Source organism: Phasianus colchicus, chromosome 21 (assembly GCF_987193195.1).
Source record: "Phasianus colchicus chromosome 21, bPhaCol1.hap1.1, whole genome shotgun sequence".
NCBI lineage: Eukaryota > Metazoa > Chordata > Aves > Galliformes > Phasianidae > Phasianus > Phasianus colchicus.
In genome coordinates, this window is record NC_143456.1 from 969,989 (window position 1) to 991,562 (window position 21,574).

The 21,574-nt window shown below is 50.4% G+C and overlaps 2 protein-coding genes across 5 annotated transcripts; both read right to left on the bottom strand.

Moving 5' to 3' along the window:
- Positions 1-309: 309 nt before the first annotated feature.
- Positions 310-12,862, bottom strand: MKS1 (MKS transition zone complex subunit 1). Of its 3 annotated transcripts, XR_016459196.1 has the most exons (18): positions 12,722-12,861; positions 12,474-12,651; positions 12,072-12,227; positions 10,796-10,893; positions 10,468-10,596; positions 10,053-10,157; positions 9,538-9,646; positions 8,696-8,752; positions 7,751-7,793; positions 7,174-7,236; positions 6,363-6,433; positions 5,545-5,614; positions 4,213-4,320; positions 3,575-3,708; positions 2,603-2,685; positions 2,409-2,506; positions 1,706-1,936; positions 310-957 (listed from the first exon to the last, which is right to left on the bottom strand). XR_016459196.1 is itself a non-coding variant. In XM_031591990.2 (17 exons), exons 1-17 carry the CDS (start codon positions 12,799-12,801, stop codon positions 1,830-1,832), a joined length of 1,689 nt encoding a protein of 562 aa, XP_031447850.1. In that variant the 5' UTR covers positions 12,802-12,861; the 3' UTR covers positions 1,396-1,829. The 3 variants fall into 3 exon arrangements, 2 of the variants coding, with proteins under 2 accessions (XP_031447850.1, XP_031447851.1); XM_031591990.2 differs by lacking the exon at positions 310-957 and having other exon boundaries at positions 1,396-1,936; XM_031591991.2 differs by lacking the exons at positions 310-957; positions 1,706-1,936; positions 2,603-2,685 and having other exon boundaries at positions 2,409-2,535; positions 12,722-12,862.
- Positions 12,863-16,775: 3,913 nt separating this feature from the next.
- Positions 16,776-21,300, bottom strand: BCL7B (BAF chromatin remodeling complex subunit BCL7B). 2 transcript variants are annotated; one of them, XM_031591986.2, is made up of 6 exons: positions 21,121-21,300; positions 20,645-20,720; positions 20,441-20,537; positions 19,505-19,690; positions 19,203-19,282; positions 16,776-18,791 (listed from the first exon to the last, which is right to left on the bottom strand). In XM_031591986.2, the coding sequence occupies exons 1-6, from the start codon at positions 21,210-21,212 to the stop codon at positions 18,699-18,701; spliced, it is 624 nt and encodes a 207-aa protein (XP_031447846.1). In that variant the 5' UTR covers positions 21,213-21,300; the 3' UTR covers positions 16,776-18,698. The 2 variants fall into 2 exon arrangements, with proteins under 2 accessions (XP_031447846.1, XP_031447847.1); XM_031591987.2 differs by having other exon boundaries at positions 16,780-18,791; positions 19,505-19,675; positions 21,121-21,298.
- Positions 21,301-21,574: the final 274 nt, after the last annotated feature.

Genomic DNA, 21,574 nt, shown 5'->3' on the forward strand with positions numbered 1-21,574 from the left:
AGCAGCGGGTTGGGAATCACCCCCCATGTCCTCTGAAAGAATGCTTCTTTGGTTATAGCTGGTTTTTATGTTTAAATTTTGCTCTCACGTTTCTGTAAGATCAGGGTTTTAACTATCAAAACTTGTATTATTGTGCACACTTCACTGCAGCTGCATAACCTTACTGTTCAGCCCAGCAGCAACATGCACAGGCCCACCAGAGGGGTCTGTCCTCTGCACTCAGTGCCATCCCAACAAAACGGATATTCTCAGACCTGCTAATTCAGACCTGATTCAGTGCTTCAGAGAGATGTGATTCAGCTATCAATGATAAGCACACAGAAACACTCCAACAGAAATTAATTATAGTTTGTGAACTGGCAATAAACATACAGGGCTACCACATGAACCATGAAACCCAGGTAGAAGGCTGAGCTGACTGAGCAGCTCTGTATGCCATGAACACTTCTCATCCTGGGCACAGTGTGGGTCAGTCCCTGTGAATTGTGATCACATCCCCAGGGACCACAGAAGCCTCAGTTCTGCTATTCCAGAGCTCAGCATTCATATCCATCATGCCTTATCTGTCACATCACATCACCCAGCGAGACTGGAGAGCTGACTCATTCACGAAACATTACCCAGTGCTGGGCCAAGAACACTGCTGTGCTAACAGGCCATGCTTCCTCATCCACACTGGCAGTTTCTACTGAAAAGGAGGAGTAGCAGGTGAGGTAGGCAAGCAAAAGTCCTCTTTTCTAAGTGACAGCATCCATCGTCAAGTTCACACCTCGATCCCAAGCCCATCTATGTGCTGCATCTCCTCCTCGACAGCCATCCCCTGCTAGGGAGGAACATGGGGAATAAGAGGAGGAAACCAGTTCCTATTTGTGTCCTGCCTGTGAATTCTGGCTTTTCAGATGCACTCAGCCTGAGATTTTTCTTCCTATCACTGTTGGTCTGCAGGTAGCCTCACTCCTGTAAACATGAGACAGGAACAAAAATAGAGGAATAAAAAAGGTTGAGAAAAGAAGAAGAAAGTGGGTAAAAACTGGGTAAACATATGCTTCCCCAGGAAGCAATGCAGTGCATTGCAGAGCCTGAGCAATGAGTTGCAGCTCAGATGAAGAGCTTAACAGTTCAAAGTTCAGCTGCTGTGCAAATGTTACAATCTGTTCTCATCTGCAAAACATCCAACCCAGCTCTTCTATGAACTAAAGAGAGAGTTTTCAGTTGTATTCCCAAAGTCCTTCTGCCCATCTCTGCAGACAGAAGAGCCAGAAATTCCACAGACACAAAGGAATACAGAACGTAACCCTTTCCTCCAGTCTGGACTGTCACACATAATTTCCTTGCTTTGGTTTCCATGTGATGAAGACCCCTCTCTTTCTCTAGGAATGAATCAGTCTTAAATCACAGGTGGTCAGATTCATTTTACTGAAAACTGACCTAGAGCTACAAATGCTGATGACAACCATCATTAAGTTAACTATTCATTTAATTAAATCTCAAACAACATTCATACCCTGACCTTCAACATCACTTTCTTCTTCAAGAAGTAAATCTATCAAGTCAAGTAGATTTGAAATTTTTCTAATCACTTATAATTCAGTATTCAAAAAGTCCACAGGTCTCATGGAAGTATTCTAGTCTGCTCAGCAGTAACATGAACAACTGGCTCCATCATTAGGGCCTGGTAACAAAATGCCTCGAAACAACAGCATACCTGTGGAAACACAACAATTCTCAGAATGGATGTGCTACAGACTACTGCCCAGACTACTGGGAGCGTCTGTCAGAGAGATGTGGGCTGCCCCCAGGCCATGGAGAAGAGGCTGTCAGTCTGTCAGTCAGGGTTCCTGTGGCTGCTGCACGCTGGAGGCAGAGGTGCTGATGAGGTCCTGGGGAAGGCTCTCACGGGCCTCCTGCATCCGGCGCCGAGCCCGCTGGAAAGCCTCTGCAACACAGCAAATGACAGCAAGTCAAAATGCATCAGACACAGGGAAGTGGAAGGCCAACTCTGCCCAGTGCACATTGCCTCTCAGAACAGGAGTCTCGCTAAGTACCACCTGCCTGCTGCTGCTCTCTTCACTTCCAAGCACTGTCTTTGCTCTGTGCATAACGGATCAGAGATCGACCCCATGCACCACAGCCACAAGCTGTGTTTGGTGCCAGACCGGGCAGCCCAGCCCAGTCTTTGCCCTCATGGAGTGAGTATCCCTCCTGCCTGCTCAGGGCTGATGCCTCCTCAAATTTCCAGCAATGTCAGGTCAGAACATTAAACTTCTGCTTTAACTCAGAGAGAGCTCACAGTGGGGGATAATTCCACTGCCAGCAATGGATTCTCCTGAAATATCCTGACCACCCTGTAAAAAGAAGGTAAAAGAGAGCCAAAGGCCCTCCACACAGAGGAATACTGAAGACCCTACCCAAAACATTGTAGACAGAGCTCTGCTGGCTGAAGCCTCCAAGCCGGTCCAGAACACTCTGCATGTGATGCCTCAAGGCACTGGTTTCCAGAAAGGCTCTGCACAAAAGTACAGCTCGAGGTCAGGGCTGGAAGAACACAGCACACAAGACAGAGCTTATGAGACAGAGCTTGTGCTCACTTTGCTGCACTCACTTGGACTGCTGCAGGCAGTAAAGCCGGAACGTGACATTCCCTGTTGTCTCTGTGCGAAAACCAAAGCGGCTCAGATGCTTTCCCTGCAGAAACAGCACAAGATAGAGTACCTACAGCCTGTAACCTATTACAGCAGGTTGACCCCAGCAGAAATAAGTGTGCCCCACCAGGACAAGCATTCCTGCAGTCACAGAATCACTCCTTGCCCCACTTCAAACAGAAACTGACGTCAGAGAGACAAGCAGACAGTTTCAGGCTGTGCTGAGGGCAGGACCTAACCAGTGCAGTGCTGGGGGAAGGGTTCAACCTTGAGCACTGTGTTTGGCTTGGGTGCCACGAGAGGAGAAAGATATCAACCTATTCAAGAGATTCCAAAGGAGGACAACAAAGATGGTGAGAGGTCTTCCCTAAGAGGCTTGTTGGGCATGGAACATGCTGCTGAAGTTGGAGCTGCTGGAGATGGGAGCATATAAACAGGAAGGGGAACAGCTGTTTATGAGGGTGGATAGTGATAGGACAATGGGGAATGGTCTTAAACTGATACAGGGAAGTTTAAGTTAGATAGTAAGAGGAAGTTTTTCACAGAGGGTCGTGACTGGTTGGCACTGGAACAGGTTGCCCAAGGAGGTTGTGGATGCCCCATTGCTGGAGGCATTCAAGGCCAGGCTGGATGTGGCTCTGGGCAGCCTGGTCTGGTGGTTGTCGACCCTGCACGTTGACCCTGCAGGGGGTTGGAACCTGTTGAGGTCCTTTTCAACCCAGGCCATTCTATGATTCTATGATTCTATGAGTTGGAGAAGTGTCTGGACACAGGACATGCACTTTAGCTGTGGGAAGTCCTGTGTAGAGCCAGGAGCTGGACTTGATAATCCTTTGGACCTCTTCCAACTTGGGATAATCTATGAATCTATGATTCTAAGAGCATAATCCACCATTTTCCCAGCAAGAGCAACATTCTATAGCTAAGCCTACCTTGAAGGTTGTTGGTATCCTGGCGTAGGTCATGTCCTCCAGCTCAGGAGACCCACCAATGAAAAATCTCCTCATCTCAGCAACTGTACCCAGCTCTACAGGGCGCCAGGTAGGGATGGTGAGCATGTGGAGACCTGAGACAAGACAACAGGACAATTTAGCAGTACTGACCAACAGTCCAAAGACATAGAGGACATCATGGCATATGGATATCTACTGATGAATACCTACTGGTTTCCAGAATTTTCCACTGAGCAAGCCCCAATCACACAGCCAGCACTGAAACTATCCCCTTTACTATGTGATGATGTCAGACTAGCTGTGAGCTGGGATTTCATGTGGGACAGGAGAGGCCTACTGCTATTGTAAAGATGGATATGCAGAGCTTTTTCACTACAGTTCTCCATCAGAACCACTGGAAGAGCAAGCACAGCAGAACACAATGTTCCTCAACATGGCAGAAGGTGCAGGACACATCACATCACTCTTTGCTGCTTCACAGACAGCAAACTATTCATTTCAAAATGCAAAGGTGAAGCCTCCCAGAACTAGGTGCAGCTGTCCCAAGAGAACCACTGAACTCTCATTTCCCTACACACTTAACATGCTGCCCCAAAGACACTTGTTTTTTTTTTTACCTGGAGATGCTGGCAGCACCAAAGAACCATATCCTTCAACACGATACCTCTGCCAGAAATCCAGGGACAGAACCTCAAAGTAGAGAATGGGCCACTGAGGGAGACAGTCTGCAAGGAAAGGGTGCAGATTACAATTTTTTGAATGATGAAGAGGGAGACTATCAGAGAGAAAAAAAATTCCTGAACACTTAAACTCCATTAGCAAGGAGTCCTTTCTCTACTTCCCCCAAAATGACAAACCATGTATCCATGATTGTTTTATCATCTAAAAGATGAACTCTCAGACTTGAGGATGAAAACACATCGCTAAAATGCTAAAAAATTGGGAAAAAGTCTTTGTTTTGTTGAGTCTCTGAGAATCATCAAACTGATTTCTCAGTTGTCTTTGAGCAGTTATGACACTACTTTGCGAACAACTGATGCAAAACAGAGGAGTCTTTTTATCTCTGATCTTTCTCATCACTGCTGGGGACTATTAACTTGGATTGTCCAAAAGACCTCCGAGCATTTATTTTCTCCATGGTGAAACAAACTCATCATATTCTAGGCAGAAAGTTTGTTAGTGTTGGTTTGATGCATAAATTACATTCAAGTGGCAAGACATTCTGCAAAGCTGCCCAGAGTGACTGCAAACCAAAGAGCAGCAGGGCTGGTGAGGACTGAGCAGCAGCAGCAACACAGTGAAGCAGTAGCAAAAGGAAGCAGAGGAGCACTGCTGAAAACAGAGCAGGAAATTTCCAAGTGACATGGACTATACAAAGATTATACAGGTCACTGACTGTGTCTGCAAACATTAGACTCAGCACAGAGTTTTAGCTATGTACAAAAATGTGCCTGTTTCCTCCACTGCAGAAAGCCACCCTTCTATGCAGTACGACAGACATGGCACTGAAGACCAACATGCCAGGCATTTTGAGACAGACAAACTAAAATCCAAGTCATTCTGCAAATGAATGAAGCTGACTGTAATATGGAAACAAAGCAATGTCAATGAATACATAAGAACAGCAATGCAGTGCTGGGCAGGGCATAAAATAGCATGTGTGCAGAGGCTGTGTGGTGATGGGGAGCACATTCACTGAATGAACATTTCCCTTGAGTGGTCACAGCACCAAGCCTGCCAGAGTTCAGGAAGCATTTGGACAATGCTCTTAGAACAATGGTTTGACTTTTGTGTGGTCCTGTGTGGAGTCAGAGGTTGGAAGTGATGATTCTTTGATTCCCTTGTTTACACCTGTCCTTTCTCCTTAGCAAAGGAGCATCAACACATTGAGTGGCACGATGCAATCAAGAGAAGTCAGTTTTACATCTCAGAGAAACAAGGAGACACACCTTCTGATTCGTCCTCTTGGGTAAAAAACATCTCCAAAGTGAAGGGGTAGCAGAAGTACGCCACGTTATCCTAGGAAAGGAACAGGACAGAGGTCAGATTCCTTGTCACGAGAGTTCATCACTGGTACTGCAGGGGACACAGACTGCAGGGAGAAAAAGATAAAAGACAGCAATAATGACGTCGAAAGGACCTGCATGCACTCTCAATGCCATGTTAATAGAACAGGCTGTTAAAAATAATGGAAAAGGAAAAAGAGCAACACACTTCAAAAGACAATTCAGCTATTTGCATAATTATTACACACCCTAATAGAACACCTGTTCTTTATAGAACACTTCAAACAACATTCTTACTGATGTACTGTATGACAATGAATTTTATAGTATCCAAATTAGAGCACATAAGACCAGAAAGTTGATAACATTCAAATGTGGCTGTATCCGAGAGCAGAGCTGGGGACAGCAACTGAACTACACAGACAGGAGGAGGGAATCATTCTGAGAAATCAGTTCAGAGACTCTGTGCACTCCATTCCCAGGCAAGCCAGAACAATGCTTCATTAACTCTGAGCATTAAAGCACACAAAAATCAAAGATCCAAAAGAAATCAGACAGCATGAAGAAAAAAGTGAGGTTAAACTGCTCTGAATTTTAATTTGAACACAGCAACGCCGTGTAAGATGTCAAGTACAACCACAATGAGGCAGATTCCTAATATGCTCTGCAATTGGAAGGAGCTGTCGTGAGGATAAATCTGTAGCTTGTTACACATTTCACCTCAGAGAAACTCTGCTATGCAGGTTTTAAAGTGTCCTTACCCAGCCCACTGTCTTGGTGGCACAGGTCTGAGTCACTCCTGACAGCTGCTGAAATGCAGGGCTTGACCAGTCTGGGAGAAAAGAACGTGAGTACAGTGATGAATGCTCTGGGTGAGAGGAAGAACTCAGAGCTGCTTGAAGGAGAAAGTCAGATCCAGATGTTCGCCACAGTGAATTTACATGCATTCTGCTCCATCTTGTTCCAGACAATGACTGCTTCCCAGATCACCCTGGAACTGACATTACCAACTCCACCTTATCACAAGAGTACAACCTTATCTAAATGTACTTATTAGTACAGGCAATATCTCCTCAGGCAAACGTCAAGGCATAACCAGAGGGAAGCCAGGGCCATTGCTTCAGGGGGGTTAAGTAGAAAGCAAGATGTACATGTTAGTGCTGGGAACTTTACCAGCCAAAATTGAAAACAGCACAAAACATGAAAACACGGTGGTGGGCACCGAAATCAGATAAGGCCATCGCTGAGACAAAGAAAACAGGATGGCTCTTCTCTGCAGCACCAGGAATGAACCTGCACTAATTTGCCAGACACCGTCATCACTGGCTGAGAAGGCCGTGGATCAAATACAGCCAAATTTGGAAGGGACACAAAGGGAAGATGCTGATGCTCCCCAGCATGTCTCTTTCCTTCAAACCATTGAGTTCTGCACTCCAGCTTTGAAGACCTCTGATTAGATCCCAGCCCCTACATTAACTTTTATCAACTTTTAGCAAAGCTGATCTGAGGATAAGCCAAAGCATGCTTTATTCCTTAAATTGTTGTGATACAGCTAGAACCATGAATACTCACATTTAGGCAGCTCTAGAAAGAAATGAACATAAAGGTTGTCATACTCATAGCCTTGAGCTGAAACTGAAAAAAGAGAATGAATTTCAGCCACTCACTTCCATATAAACTCCTCCAGCATTCACTGAAGACATCTGAGAGAGGCAGCCCAAACCACTTTGGGGAAAAAGTTACTGCTGGAAGCTGGAAAAGGCCAGGGTCCTTAAAGTAACAGATATGGTCCTCAGAGATGATTCCTTCTCAAATCTAGCCCTGTCCCCATAAAACTAACGAGACTAGGGAGGTTACATATTTAATTGCTCTCTTTTTAATAACGTCTATTAATTCCCTGAACTGTTGCCCTTTATTCATATCTGTATGTCTGGACAGAACAGCTGTAGCATTTGTAACCTCTAACCTGCAAGTGCCACACAACACATTAGTCTGCAAGAGCAGGGGAAAAGAGGGAAACAGCAAAGGTTTCTAGAGAAACACCTACTCTGGATCAGGACATGAACAAGGAATCTCTGGACCCTTCACAGCCTCTGCTGTCCCAGCAGGCAGATTTGCCCCTGCAGTTACAGCTCACAGTGAGACTCACCTACTTCTCCATTCACAAAAAGCCGCAGTGTACCAGGAAGAGTCTGTGAGAACAAGCAGATAAACAAGAGAAAGGGCTCAGCGACCACTGCTGGAACTTCACACAGTTCCCTCCTTGCAAGGTCTCGAGAGGATACATCACACTGAGTGGTTCAATTCACTTGTTAGGGAGGAGTCATTACTTCTCATGTCATCCTCACATCCCTTCCAGAAGTGACGGCTCCTCCCATACAGAGGATCCCCCAAAAGACTAAATTCCCATTCTGCAGGAGTTCACTGCTCTGTAAATCAGTTTTTGACAGATTTCTAGATGGATGTAAAATGTAGTGAGAAGTCAACTGCAGGAATCATGAAATCATGGTCCTATTACTTCTGCAGTGTTACCCAAGGATATGAAACACACATCCCCCTCCAATGAAAAATCCTACAGATGAACTGATAATTGCTTCTGAATAACAAAAAAAGAGTACAACAACTTCCTCACTTTAGCAAACAAGACGTTTTTGCTAAAAAAATTGCAGTCTGGATAACTTAGTGAGCAAGGAAACTGTGCATGAGTTTGAGGGATGGGGAGAGCTGTTTATATGAACAAATTGATACACAGATGCATATGAGATTCAAGAATTTAACAGCAATCTCTACCCCAAATACATAAACCATCTTTCCTTAACTTACTACAGTCTATGGCCTTCAGCCAATGCATGCAGTGCTCAGTATGCTGCAAGCCTGACAGACGCATTTGACCTCTGCAGGCTCCAGTATCCCTTGAAATCAGTACCTTTCTGCCCAATTTTCAGCAGGAGGCCACAACGTAAAAGCTGCCAGTGCACCTCAAGAGCAAGGACATCTTTGAGACTGTGGTATAAGCGGCAGCCACATTGACCAGGAGAGCAGCCTCGGAAGGCAGCAGGGCACCACGTCTCTGCTGAGCACTGCTGGGACTCACCATCTCAAATTCTGAGCCTACCAGGCTGCTGAGGTACTCTCTGTGCCGACTGTACAGCTGAAAACACAGAACAGGATAAGAAAAAGTGTATTTTTGATTATATGTTATTACTTATATTACTGCAAAAAATCATAACTTAAAAGCTAATTAAATTGTTGATGGGCTTATCTAACAGTTTTTTCTGTTATTGCAGCAGATATAGAGAGGTAAGAATTGAACAAAAAAAAAACCATGCAAACTACATAACATGAAACCAACTTCAGAGAAGACCTCACCAAGCCAAATCTTACACAAAAAGAAGCTACAATCAGCAAATCTCAAACAACACAGCGCAGGTAAATTAGGATTCCCTTACTGACCACAATAACAACAGGGAAGCTTACAAATTTAACACTAAAACACAAGGCACAAAATGAGATCCAAACAGGATTATAGCCAACAAGAAATCTGATGAGTACACAGGCAGCAACAGGAAGATGAAGGAAAGGGTTTATCCCCTGCTCCAAAGGAAAGAAAAACCTTAGACAGGGCACACTAGAAAGGCATGAGTTTGAGTGGTTTCTTGCATCAACTCTGACTACATCTATCAACTGCAGTCAGTGGCCAACACAACTAATACCAGTGGCAAATGGACATGGCCATCTGCCCAGAGTAAGAAACGAAGCAGAGAGGGAATATTTATCGGAGTTCTTAAATCACTGGGCACAATGAAACTCACTGCCAGTTTTCATTTTGCCAGTTTTTGGTGTCTACAGCACTAACAATTACGTCTTATGTGAGAGACTGAGATCCCTCTGTCAAATCTGGACTGATTAATATAATCAGTGGAGACCAGTTCTTACATCTCTGAACACACGCTGCTCACGCTCCTCCTCCTCCTGCTGCACTTGCACAGATGCATTCTCAATGGTGTATTTCCACAACTCTCGCTTCTGTCCGCCCAGCTCAATCCTGCAGAACCCAAACCACACAGAGAAAAACTCTTGCATCACACAAGAAACAGCCCCAAGCAGCAACACCAGCTGTGCCATCCTGAGGCAGCAATCCCCCCAGCAAGACCTGTGTGGCAACACAAGGGCACTAATGGCCCTCTCCTCATTGCTAAGTGCCTGCTAGCATCAGTGACTCAAAAAGAGACTCAGATTTGTTGGGTGCATACACAGCCTGTACCCCAAGTGCCTGGCTCCAGAGCCCAACACATCACGTGCACAATGACACCAAGCACCAGAATGAAACAGCCTTAGAAATCTCGGGTACAAATCTTAATAATATCCTTTAATTTAAGGGCTGAGCCACCCTGCTGACCAAGAGACAGCAATTTCAGCCCCATGAGTAGCACCAGCCCTGCCCCACTCACCAGTAGGCTCCCCTGGTGCCAGTAAAGTCAGGCTTCACTGTGATCACCCCATTGCCATCCACCTTGATTGTACAAAGAACGTGTTCGTATTCCCTCTGACCAAGCCTAATGGAAGACATCAAGAAACACAAAGGAAGTCTCAATAGAGCACACACTTACTTGCTCTGGAACAGCAGAGCTGGTGAAGGCACATGGAGGTACAGAAAGGCACAAATACTCCCGTACTTCCCTACATTAGTTTAAAAAAACCTTTTGGAGGGACACATTCAGTACCCCCCAGTGAGGTAAGAAGCAGAGAGAAAAGGCAGCCAGATTTGCACTTGGAATTCCCTCAACTAAAGAGAGAAGTGGGAAACTTGAGTAAGGAGAAGGGTTTGCTTCTGGGAAATTAGGATCGCTTCAGGATTTTACTTACTTCCCATAAGGTCCCAAGTCCCCCATGATGTACATAGTCTGAACAGGAGTGTTAATCACATGATTGTTCTTTATAAATTCTTCTGAGGGCTCCCAGGTGATGATTTTTGACTTGAGAGAACTCGTTTCTCTGTCAATAACAGAAGAGCACAACTTACGGTCAGCAGAACTCACGCCAGCAGCCTGGCACAGCCCCCCCCAGCAAGGAGTCGAACTGCCAGATTCTGAATCCAGCACAGCTCAAGCCAACAGCTTCCACAGAACAGGCTGCCCTGCAGCAGGGACACCGGGAAACCTCCTTCAAGTTCTGAGCCTCAGTCTGAACTCACAGTGGCTTACGGTCCTGTCTTCTCCTCCTCACATTGGCCATCCTCTCTGCCAGATATGATGGCATCTCACAGTCTGAGTCAGTTACCTTCTGGCAGCGCTGGAAGAGAGAAACAGAATAGAACTAGCTTAATTACAAAAGGACTTTTCTCTCAAATGCAACTCTGCCCCTGGAAACCAGAATAAGTATTTATACACACAAGTATAAGGAAAAGCTGTTTAAAGACTGCAGATTTCCTTCACTGCTCTTGTGACAAAGCATAGCTGAGTTCCACCCAGCAGGTTACCTATAAATGTGATCTTTCCCCCACTAACTATTGTACCAACCAGTCTTTGTAGCATGAAAATCAGTTGACTTTGTTGGTATGTGTATATATATATATAGTAGTTTCCATTTTATGTCAATCAGTGGAATTTTACTAGATTTTGCTAGTTCAAACAGCATGCAAACTAAAAGATGCTTGCTGAACACAAGGACTGGAAGGACAGCCCAACCCGTGAGATAAAGACCTTGCTACTCTGCCACTTCAATGTACAAAGCAGACTTGTAGACAACCAAGATCCTAGAATCCCAGCCCCTCTGACATGTCCTTGACAGCCTGTGCTTTCCAGTGTTTGGCACCATAACTATTAAAAGGCTGACTCGAAGAGTCACTGCAGTGATTCATCCAAAGCTGCTTTGTTAGGTTTCACTCAGCAATATTATGAGATTACTGGAACAGGCTGCCCAGAGAGGTTGTGGATGCCCCATCCCTGGAGGTGTTCAAGGCCAGATTGGATGGGGCCCTGGGCAGCCTGGTCTAGCATTAGGTGGGAAAGTTGGTGGCCCTGCATTGGAGATTCATGATCCTTGAGGTCCCTTCCAACCCTGGCAATTCTGTGATTCTGTGATTAGAGATGAGATAACCACATGTAACTACGTATCTGAAAATGCAGAAAACTTGCAAGCAAGTCTGCTCCGGGTGCGCAGCTCCAATTGAGTCTTGTGCCCTGTGACTACACTCAGTGTCCAGAATTCTCACTTTGGTCAGCAATGTGCCAGCTGAGAATTTCTGTAACAACACAGCTCTGCAGAGCCAAATGCCTCCAAGCTGTCCCCGCCCATCGCTCTGAAGTGTGAAGAGCTCAACCTGTCTGGGACAGGGAGCAAAGCTGCTCTGCAGAAGCAGTTCATTCTCCTGCTCCCGGGATACCTGGCACATTTTGCCACGGCTGCAAAACCACAAACATCCCCCTGTGGTGGTGCTGTATGGACTCTGCAGAGCTCCCAGCCGGTACCTCCTCTAGGTTGGTGAATCGGTCGTGATCGGTGTAGGTGAAGATGCGGTGGTTCTTCCGACCGCCAGCCTTCTCCAGCCTCAGGATCTCTTCGTGGTACTGCCGGTCCAGGGGAGTCTGGCAGGCGGATTCATTTTGGTACAGATCCACCTCAAACTAAAAGCATCACAGGGGGAGTAAATTTCAGTTATTTCTTGAAGACAGAGCCACAGAAGTTCACGGAGCCCGGCAAAGGCTCTGTCTGCATAACGGGGCGTCGGTCAGTCACACGCTCGAGTGCCGGCTGCGGTTCTGGAAACGCGTTCAGAAAAAAGCAACGAGGGGAGGGAAGCGGCCCGAGGGACGGCACAGCCCGGGGAAGGGCGGCTGCGGGGCGCCGGCACGGCCCGCAAGGGCTCCCACCTGGCTGAAGAGCTTCTGCTGCCAGCCCACCTCGGCCCGCTCCTCCTCGGCCGGGGGCCGCCCGGCAGCACCGTGCGCGGTGCGGGCGCGCAGCTCCAGCAGCTCGGGGCCGCCGCTCGGGGACGGCGCGGCCTGCGGCGGGAAGGGCCCGGCGGTGGTCACCCGTTGGATGGCGACCCTGCGGGGAAGGAGGGAGGGATCGTGAGAGGGAGCGCGACCCGGAGCCGGAGCCGGAGCCGGGCGCTCACCGCAGCCGCAGGTTGCGCACGGGGTCCCGGGAGCGGTACAGCCCGCCGCCCGCCTCCGCGCTCCACAGCGGCTCCGCCATTTCGTCGCCTGGGACGCGGGGCGGCGGCAGCGCCCTCTGGCGGCCGCGGGGAGCCGAGCGCGGGCAGGGCGGGCAGGGCGGATTGCGGGCACTGCGGCGCTGCGGTACGGCCGCGCCGCCTCCGCAGCTTCGGACCGGCCGTCACGGCGCGGAGCGCCGCGCTGACGGCGTCGGCGTGGCTGGCAGGTGCGGCATCGATGCGTTGTGGAAGGACGGGGAGGGCGCGGCCCCTCCGCTCTTCGAGTGCAAAAAGAGAAGCGCCGCGATACCCGAAGTTCTGCCGCAGTGGGGTTGGGCTTCTGGGATCGCAGCAGATTCAGAAACACGACCAAATATCCCTCACTCACGATCGCTGGTGCTCCGCGTGCTGCACGCAGCTCAGCTCCAGGAGAGCTAAAACCGCCCTAACGTACAAACAGCGCTCTAATTAAAGGAACGTCCCTGGGAAAAGGCGGGGAAGCAGAGGCAGCAGCGTCTTTCCTAACAGCCACCTTTACAGAAGCTGAACGACGACGTTGTGAATGGGAAGGGGACTTTCGTCTCAAGTCCGACCAGTTAAGCGAGATGAGGAAAAACGTGCCACAGCTGCCTGTGCCAAAAGGGGCTCACAGAACCCGCTGGGAGCGGCCCTGGGCGGGACGGCTCAGGGATTGGCTGCGGAAAAACCCGCTGTTAGAAAACGCCGTGCGTCCCCGGCAGGAGCTGCGGAGCGGTTTAACTGCAAGACTATGTGAATGCATGGATCCCCCTGCTAAAGCACCGCCTCCGCATGGCAGTGAGGGGAAATGTTGCGTTCTGCCCGGCAAACTGGTCGTGTTGGAACGTTTGAATCCTCTGCGGGATGTTGCAGCGGGGTATCAATGCCACTGGTGCTCTGATGGTCACATACTCTTCAGATGTTCCCGTACATTTTAATTATGTGGTCACCTGGCACATCTAGCCTCCTTCAGCAACCCTTCCAGCACTTCATCAGGCATATCTGCCTTCTGTTTGTGCAGCACGATCCCCGTTAGAGGTGCGCTGAACAGTCTTTCCACATTATGGACCGCTTCGTTCAGCTCTCCCTGAGCTCTGAATGTGTGCAACCACAGCCAGCGCCGTGCTGGGCGGATCAGGAGAGGTGCAGAAGACCCAGAAAACACCGCTGTGATTCCCAGTCATCTCCCAGCCAGCACTGGTTGTCTTCAGGACAAACCTTCTGAGCTTCATCAAACAGTGTGTTCAGTCTGTGGGAAATGAGCACGGGGTGCACGCCATGCGTGTGTGGGGTTTTCACACTTCTGTTTTCAGCATTCACTCCTTCCTCGAGATGGCTATTTTGTTGCCAAGCTGTGTCCATGGCAAACAGCTGTAAGGACAGCAGGGCTCAAGTGGTGCGGCAAAAGGGCGGAGCGGGAAATGGCTGGGTTAGGGGTAGGGGTACATCTTAGGGCTTATGGTTAGAGTTAGGGTTAGGGGTTAAGGTTAGTGTTGGGGTTAGTGTTAGGATTCTTAGGGTTAGGGTTATTAGAGTTAGGGTTATTAGTGTTAGGGTTAAGGTTGGGGTTAATGATTAGGGTTAGGGTTATCAGAGGATTGGGAGTTAGGGGCTAGACTTAGGGCTACGGGTTAGTGGTTAGGGTTTGGGTTAGGATTACTAGGGTTAGTTTTATTAGGGTTAGGATTAAGGTCAGGCTTTAGTGATTAGCGTTAGGGTTAGAGTTAGGGTTATTAGGTTTATGGTCAGGGGCTAGCATTAGGGTTATTGTTAGGAGTTAGGGGTTTGGGTTAGGGGTAAGAGTTAGGGTTAGGGGTACAGGTTAGGGTTGGAAGTTAGAGGTTAGGATTTAGGGTTAGGGAGTTAGGAGGTTGGGTTTGAATTAATAGGGTGACAGATTAGGGTTGGAGATAGGGGTTAGGATTAGGGTTTAGGGTTATGAGTAAGGGTATGGGTACGGGGTTAGAGTTAGTGGATAGAGTTTGGTGTTAAAATTAGGGTTATGGTTAGTGGTTAGGGTTTTTTTTGGAATTAGGGTTAGAATTAAGGTTAGGGGTTAGGAGTTAGGTTTAGGGGTTAGGGTTAGCGTTATAGTTAGGGTTAGATTTAGGGATAGATTTAGGAGTTAGGGGTTAGGGTTAAAGGTCAGTGTTAGGGCTTTGGGGTTAGGAAACAGAAGTTAGTGTTAGAGTTATGAGGGTTAGGTTTAGTGTTAGGGGTTATGGCTAGGCTTAGAGTTAGGGTTATTAGGGTTACGGTTGGGAGTTAGACGTTAGGTTTAGGGAACAGGTTTAGAGTTAGGGGTTAGTTTTAGGGTTATGATTAGCTTCAGTTTTAAAGTGTTTAGGGTTTATGCTTTAGGGTTATGAGTACCTTTAGGATTAGGCTTAGAAGTTTGAGTTATAGTTAGGGTTAGTGGTTAGGGTCGGAGGTTAGGGTTATGGTTGGGGTTTAGGTTATGGTTTGGGATAAGAGTTAGGGTTGGCATTACCATTAGGGCTAGAGTTTAGGGTTAGATTTAATGTTAAGATTTTGTGTTTTGGTAAAGGTTAGTGTTAGGAGTTACAGTTAGGGTTCTGTGTTAGATTTAGAATTTAGGGTTAAGGGATTAGGTTTAGAGTTTAGTGCTAGGTTTGGGAGTTAGTATTAGGGTATGGGTGATGCTTATTGTTAGGTTAGGTTTAGGGTTTAGTTCTGAGTTAGGGGTTAGGTTTAGGGTTTGGGTTAGGGCTGTGTGTTAGGGATAGTGGTTATGAGGTTAGGTTTAGATTTAGGGGTAGATTTATGCATTTAATTTAGAGTAAAGATTAGAGGTTAGGTTAGGGTTATTAGGAGGGTTAGGTTTAGAGGTTAGGGTTAGGGTTAGGATTAGGATTAGGGCTAGGGGTGAGGTTTAAGGTTAGGATTAGGCATAGGAGCCAGGTTTAGGGTAAGGATTAGGGCTAAGAGTGAGCCACACTAGGTATGCAGAGTGAGTTTTAGTTGACACCTGAAGTACATGAAAGCCTCAGAAAGGGGAAAGCAGCAACCAGCCACTTGCTGAGCACTGCGCTCACTGGGCATCAGAACTCAAAGGGCTTTTCTCAGCCTCAGGCTGATCTCTGATGAGATCTCACTGCTCTCTGAAGAGGTTTCAGTAGGTACTGCAGTGCTGATGACATCATTACAGATGTTATTAGCACTGAAGGTGAAAAAGGAGAAGAAACGTTGCATCTTAACAAAGTCAGCTTCAAAAGTATTTTGCAGTTCTCATCAAGAGGGATGGAAGCTCCCGGGCAGTTTTGAAACTATTGGCTTCAGTTAGAGGAATACGGTCTCCTGGGAAGTCTCCTTTCAGTTGGTTGGGCTTCAAAGCATCATGCCACTTGGAGAGCTCCAAGCCATGATTGGAGGTTGAAGGCCCTTTGATATGCAATGACCACTGGTGCCTGTGGCTGTGCTGGAGAACTGAAGTTGGTCACTCCTGAAGATTTACAAAGCAAGGGAGAAATTAAGTTGGCACTGAAATTATTGGAACTCTCCCCCAAATGTTATCTGGGCCTGCAGTCATCATGGGCTGCTTGGTCCCCTGTAGCAATCCAGGATTCAGAGATGTGGAAAACAACAGGGTAAACGGTGCGACTCTCAGCACTATGCAGCCTGGCAGCTGCTCTGCTTTGTCACAGGCACTCAGGATGTTAGTCTGAAGCAGAATCACAGAATCACAGAATGGCCAGGGCTGGAAGGGTCCTCAAGATTCATGGAGATCATGAATCTCCAACCCCCCACATCCATTTAATGCTAGACCAGGTTGCCCAGGGCCCCATCCAATCTGGCCTTGAACACCTCCAGGGACGGGGCATCCATAGCCTCTCTGGGCAGCTGTTTCAGCACCTCACCACTCTCCCTGTAAAGAATTTCCCCCTGACATCCAGCCTAAATCTCCCCTCCCTCAACTAGCAGCACCTCTTCTGCAGTCCCCTCCCCAAACCATTTTCCCATTATCCATAACTCTGAGATGGCTGTTCTCTAACCCACAGCTGCTGCCCCATCTGTCCATACTGAGCCTGAAAGGAGAAGTGATGAAATCCACGTGATGGTCACACAGAGGGAGCTGCACACCTTCGGCTTAGATTTATACACTTGATTTAATAAACTGGAAAATAAGAATCATTCTTTGCAATGCACAAAGACAAATCAAAGACTACCGCAAAGATACCTGTGGACATGTCGTGTTAATTAACCTAATTGAATGGACTCTCTCGCATAAGGTAAGGCTGAGGTGGGAAACCCAGGGCCTGGGGTGTGCAGACAGAGAGGGAGGCTCAGGGCAGCTCCCACTGCGCAGCTCTTTGGGTCTGGATGGCTCCCACATGTGCGTCTGCCATCACAGAGCTGTGCTCTGGCATCTTGGCTGCACGCAGGGCTGCTCTGGGTGACCAGACAGAGCAGCAGCCTCTCCTGGCTTTTCAGACTGGTCAGGCACAGCTGTAGCTATGGAATAACGTTGAATTTCTATCTTATCATGTATAACACAAGCACTGCACGTTTTGCTACAGGACCATGGCTGTGTGCGACACCACAGGATTTAAGGGCAGCTCGCTGTGATGCAGCCTGGAGGAGCCCAGCTGTCCGTGGTGAGGCCCTGCAGCCTCCACACCCAGCCCAACCAAGCCATCAGGGGAACAGCACTGGCCCTGTGCAAGGCAAAGCCCCAGTGCCCCAGCCCACACCATGCTGGGGTGCACCAGGCCTGGCTGGGGACAGCCCACAGTGCTGGCACTGAGCTCAGGCTGGGCGCCCACCGCCTGCTCCCGAGCTCCTACCCCAGCAGCACCTGTTGCCCGCGCGCCCTGCAGTCACTGAGCACTGTATTTCAAATAGTTTAATTTTAAAAATATTCTATTCAGTGCTAAAATATCTTTCCACTTCCACGCGCGGCCGCACCTTCGGCTTCGCCAGGCTCGATCACAGACGGCGGGACATGCAGTGGCAGCGGGGGGGGGAGGGGCCCAGCGGGGTGCTGGTGCGGGGAGTGGGGGGATGGGGGCACGCGAGGGGTTCCTCGCAGGGGGTTCCTGCACCCTCCTGTGTCCTGTCCATAGGGGACGGGGCGTACCTGGGGAGCAAGGTGGGCAGGAGAGGAGCAGGGTGCAGGCCCAGCTGGGACATGGCAGTGCCGGCAGCCCCGCTCCCTCCCAGCCCCACATCACTCCAGTCCCTGCCTGTCCTGCAAGGGCAGAGGCTTCTGTGAGGGCCCGGAGGCAGAGAAGCGGCAGGCACGGCCGATGTGTTCAGTACCTGCCCTCCAAAATGGCAGCGCTCCTCTCTCTTCCAATACTAATGGCTTAGTAGCAGCTTATTGCACGGTGTCCCAGCGGCACGGAGGGCCGTTGTCTCCATTCTCAGGGCGCTCCCCCCTCCCTCCTCTGCCCTTCACACATACAGCAGGAACACCCCAGACTATGGTCACAAGGGAGCAGACACATCACTTTCTGCAGGTGGGACATGGCTCTTCTGTTCCCAGCACGCAGGACAGGGTGGACAGTGAATCCAGAAGCAGGCAAACAGCATCTGCCAGTGCGTTAGGGGTGACAGAGAGCGGGGCATCCCAAGGATCCCTCCCCCTGCGCATGCAGACCACACACCAGAGACCCCACGCCACTACAGCACAGATCAGCAGGGAGAGTAGGAGCCAATAAATAGAGGCAAATTTGCAGGTACTGGTGGCAGCCCCATTCAGCTTGGCAAATCACTTGCAGGCTGCCTCTGCAGGGGCTGGTGGGAGGCTCCTGCCCCTAGGGCAGGGCAGGCTGGATGGCGAGGCAGCAGGAGTGCCCTGTCCCTTGGGAAGGGCAGGCTGGGGAAGCACCCCATTCCCCAGGGAAGGGCAGGCAGCTCTGCGAGGGTCTGGCGAAGGCTCTCCCCGGGGATGGGCAAGCTAGCTCTCCGAGGCTGTGTGGCACACAGAGTTCTGATCGGCACAAAATCTCTTCAGAGGCGGTGCACCAGAGTCCTCCTCCTCTTCAGTTACCTGCAAGAGCCAGAGGTCACCAGCCGTGACAGGAGCTCAGCACGCCCACAAGGCCATGTGGAACTGATGGACGAGGCTGTGTCTCACCCTTTGGGGACAGCCTCGGCTCTCCTCTGTGAGTCAGGCTGCTAAATGAGCCCCTGGGCATCAAGAGAGAGAGTCCATTCCAGCCCTGGAGTCAACTATAACTTTAATCCACTCCACATATTTTCTGTACACAATGTATGCCCTAAAACCTGAACTGAACCACAATACCACTTGGGAAGCCAGGAAGTCTGGGGAGCTCCTGGGGGCAGTGTCAGACTTTTTGATGTTTCTACTATAATGAGAAATCAAAGAAAGGTGCCCCGGGGAAAGGACTAAGATGAGTGCATATGCATTTAGACATGATTTTTATCCTCCCTTCCTTACCTGAGTCTCAAGGGGGACCGGCTCTTCTTTTGTAAGAGTGGGAGGTTCATCAGCAACTTCTGAGGAAGGCAGCGAGGGCTCTGGAAGGAAAAGAAGATTAACATATGGCAGATTCAGGTGCACAGCAGCACCCAGCTTGCTGAGCCCTCAGGCAGAAGTGCCTCAGCCCTCCTGCCCCACAAGCCGCACACAGGAGGCAGCTCTATCCTGAACCCAGCAGCACCTTCCCTGGGCTTCCTGGTCCAGCTGGACGCCTCCCTCTTCCCAGCTAAGCAGTCATGCCCAGGTGTCCTGGATCTCACCTTCCAGAGTCTCCTGCCCCAGTGTGGGTGGCTGTGAGTCATCCGTGCGGAAGTCAGATGTGTGGGCAGGACTCATGGACTCACTCTGCTGGGGACTGGGGCTGGAGTTGGGGCTGCTGTCCACCTTGAGCTGGTAGACATCTGACAGGGAGCTCTGGTTGCTGTTCTCATCTGCAGAAACAGCACCTAGTGAAGAAGAGTACCTTGACCCAGCAGCACAAGCAGCCAAGGGCAGCACTGAGAGCCAGAATCTTATGGAAAAGGAAGAGCACAGTGTTTAGGCTACAGAGGATTCACAAAGTCACTGATCAGCAGCAAAAGCTTCCTAATGCAGCATTCCCCATTAGGATACAACTGGTGCACAGGACAGTGCATGATTCTACCTGGGGATATGCAGAGGAGAAGTGACCCAGAGCTATTCAGAAAAATGAGCGCAGTGTGCAGGGGCAACACAAAGCTCTGCACTGCCAGATCTCACACCTGCAGCTTGTATAAGGCCACCGCAGACTCTCCCTACTGCACAGACATTCAAAAGGATGAGGCCTCTTACTTTGGTACAAAAGCTCTGTGCCTCTTCTGTGTGCAAGGTAGCAATCTAACGCCAGAGCAACACTCAACTCCTGCCCCAGAAAAGAAGGCAGCCCTGGTTTTCCTGGTAAAGCAGGGGCCAAACTGCAGATTTGCAACACTGACCTACATCCTGCATCTACTGGAAGTGCTAACACATAGCCTGATGCTACTTGGCCACACTGAGGGCTGAGCGGGGAGGCTGGGGACAGGTATACATCCATGTTCTGCTCCAGCAACCGGCCTGCGTGCTGCTCAGCTCCGCCACACACCGCTTGTGGGCTCGCAGAGGCAGTCTGAGTAAATCAGAGCAAATCAGAGGAGCGCACCTTGTGTCCCACACACCGCAGTGCCGCGGGCTGCACTCACCTTGGAACTCGAGGAGCAGTGAGGAGTTGGCAGCCGAGTCAGCAGGGAAACCATTGGGTTCCCGTGCAACGCCGCCACTCGATTTGGATTTCTCTTTCTTGAGGAAAGAAAGGAAAACAAAAAGGCGACGTTAGGGGCAGGTGGGACACAGCTCTGCAGCAGCGGCCGCGGAGCGCAACCAGGTAAGGTCAGCACGGCACCCACCTCCTTGCTGTCGGCCACCGGCACCCACTTGAAGATCCGCAGTGAAGTGTCGCCCACCGTCACCCACTTCTTCTCCCTGCAGGTCACGGCATCAGAGCGCGCCCGGCACCGCGGCGGCAGGCCCCGCCCACAGCCCCACCCGCGGCTCTGATACGCCCCGCCCACACCTGACAGACCCCGCCCAGAGCACTGGCGGCTCTGATAGGCCCAGGGAAATGCTGGTCCACGTCGGTTCCCGCCCCACCGCGGGCCCACCGCCCCTCCTTGTGATTGGTCCACCGGCCTGTCCGTCACCCGCCCTTCCGCTTCCCTCCCAGACTCGCTAGCCGATTGGTCGCCGCCCCCTAGCACCGCCCACCGCCGCACGCAGCGCTCTGATTGGGCGCCCGCTCCCGGAGCGCTTCCACCGGCAGACGGGTGGAGAGGTGATTGGCTGCGGGCCTACAGGCCCCACCCCCCTGTGCCCCGCCTCTCACCATCTGCGGACGCGCTCGATGGCCGCCATCACTTTTTTGATGTCATCCTTGGCGCGGCTGCGGGTCTCGGCGCGGACCGAGCGGCCCGACATGGCGCCCGCAGCCCCGGCAGCCCCGGCTCCGCAGCACCCGCCGCCGTTCCCTGCGCATGCGCGCGCCCCGCCCACGCACTGCGCGCAGCGTCACGGCGCACGGCACGCCACGCCCGGGGGGAGGGCGGCAGGGGAGGGGCGCCCGCTGAGCGGAGAGCGCACTGCGCCTGCGCGGCACGCCCCGCCCGTCGCGCCCGAGGAGGAGGCGCGAAGGTGGGGCCAGCGGCCGCCATCTTGTGCGGGGCGGGGCGGGGCGCGGCGCCGCCCGCAGGGATCGACAGCCGCCCCGCGCCGTCGCGCTCACGGCAGCCGAGGAGCGGAGCCGCTCCTTGCGGCCTCGGCCCGTTCAGAGGGCCCGTGCG

Bases quoted from the DNA above. Each gene is read 5' to 3' on its own strand.
- MKS1 (XM_031591990.2), bottom strand. From the start codon at position 12,801: ATGGCGGAGCCGCTGTGGAGCGCGGAGGCGGGCGGCGGGCTGTACCGC. The intron at 12,228-12,473 runs GTGGGAGCCCTT...TGATGCTTTTAG, and splicing joins AGCAGAAGCTCTTCAGCCAG to TTTGAGGTGGATCTGTACCA. The intron at 10,158-10,467 runs GTAAGTAAAATC...GTCTTCCATTAG, and splicing joins GACTTGGGACCTTATGGGAA to GCTTGGTCAGAGGGAATACG.
- BCL7B (XM_031591986.2), bottom strand. From the start codon at position 21,212: ATGTCGGGCCGCTCGGTCCGCGCCGAGACCCGCAGCCGCGCCAAGGAT. The intron at 20,538-20,644 runs GTGGGTGCCGTG...TCTTTCCTCAAG, and splicing joins CGGTGGCCGACAGCAAGGAG to AAAGAGAAATCCAAATCGAG. The intron at 19,283-19,504 runs GTGAGATCCAGG...TTTTCCTTCCAG, and splicing joins GGGGCAGGAGACTCTGGAAG to AGCCCTCGCTGCCTTCCTCA.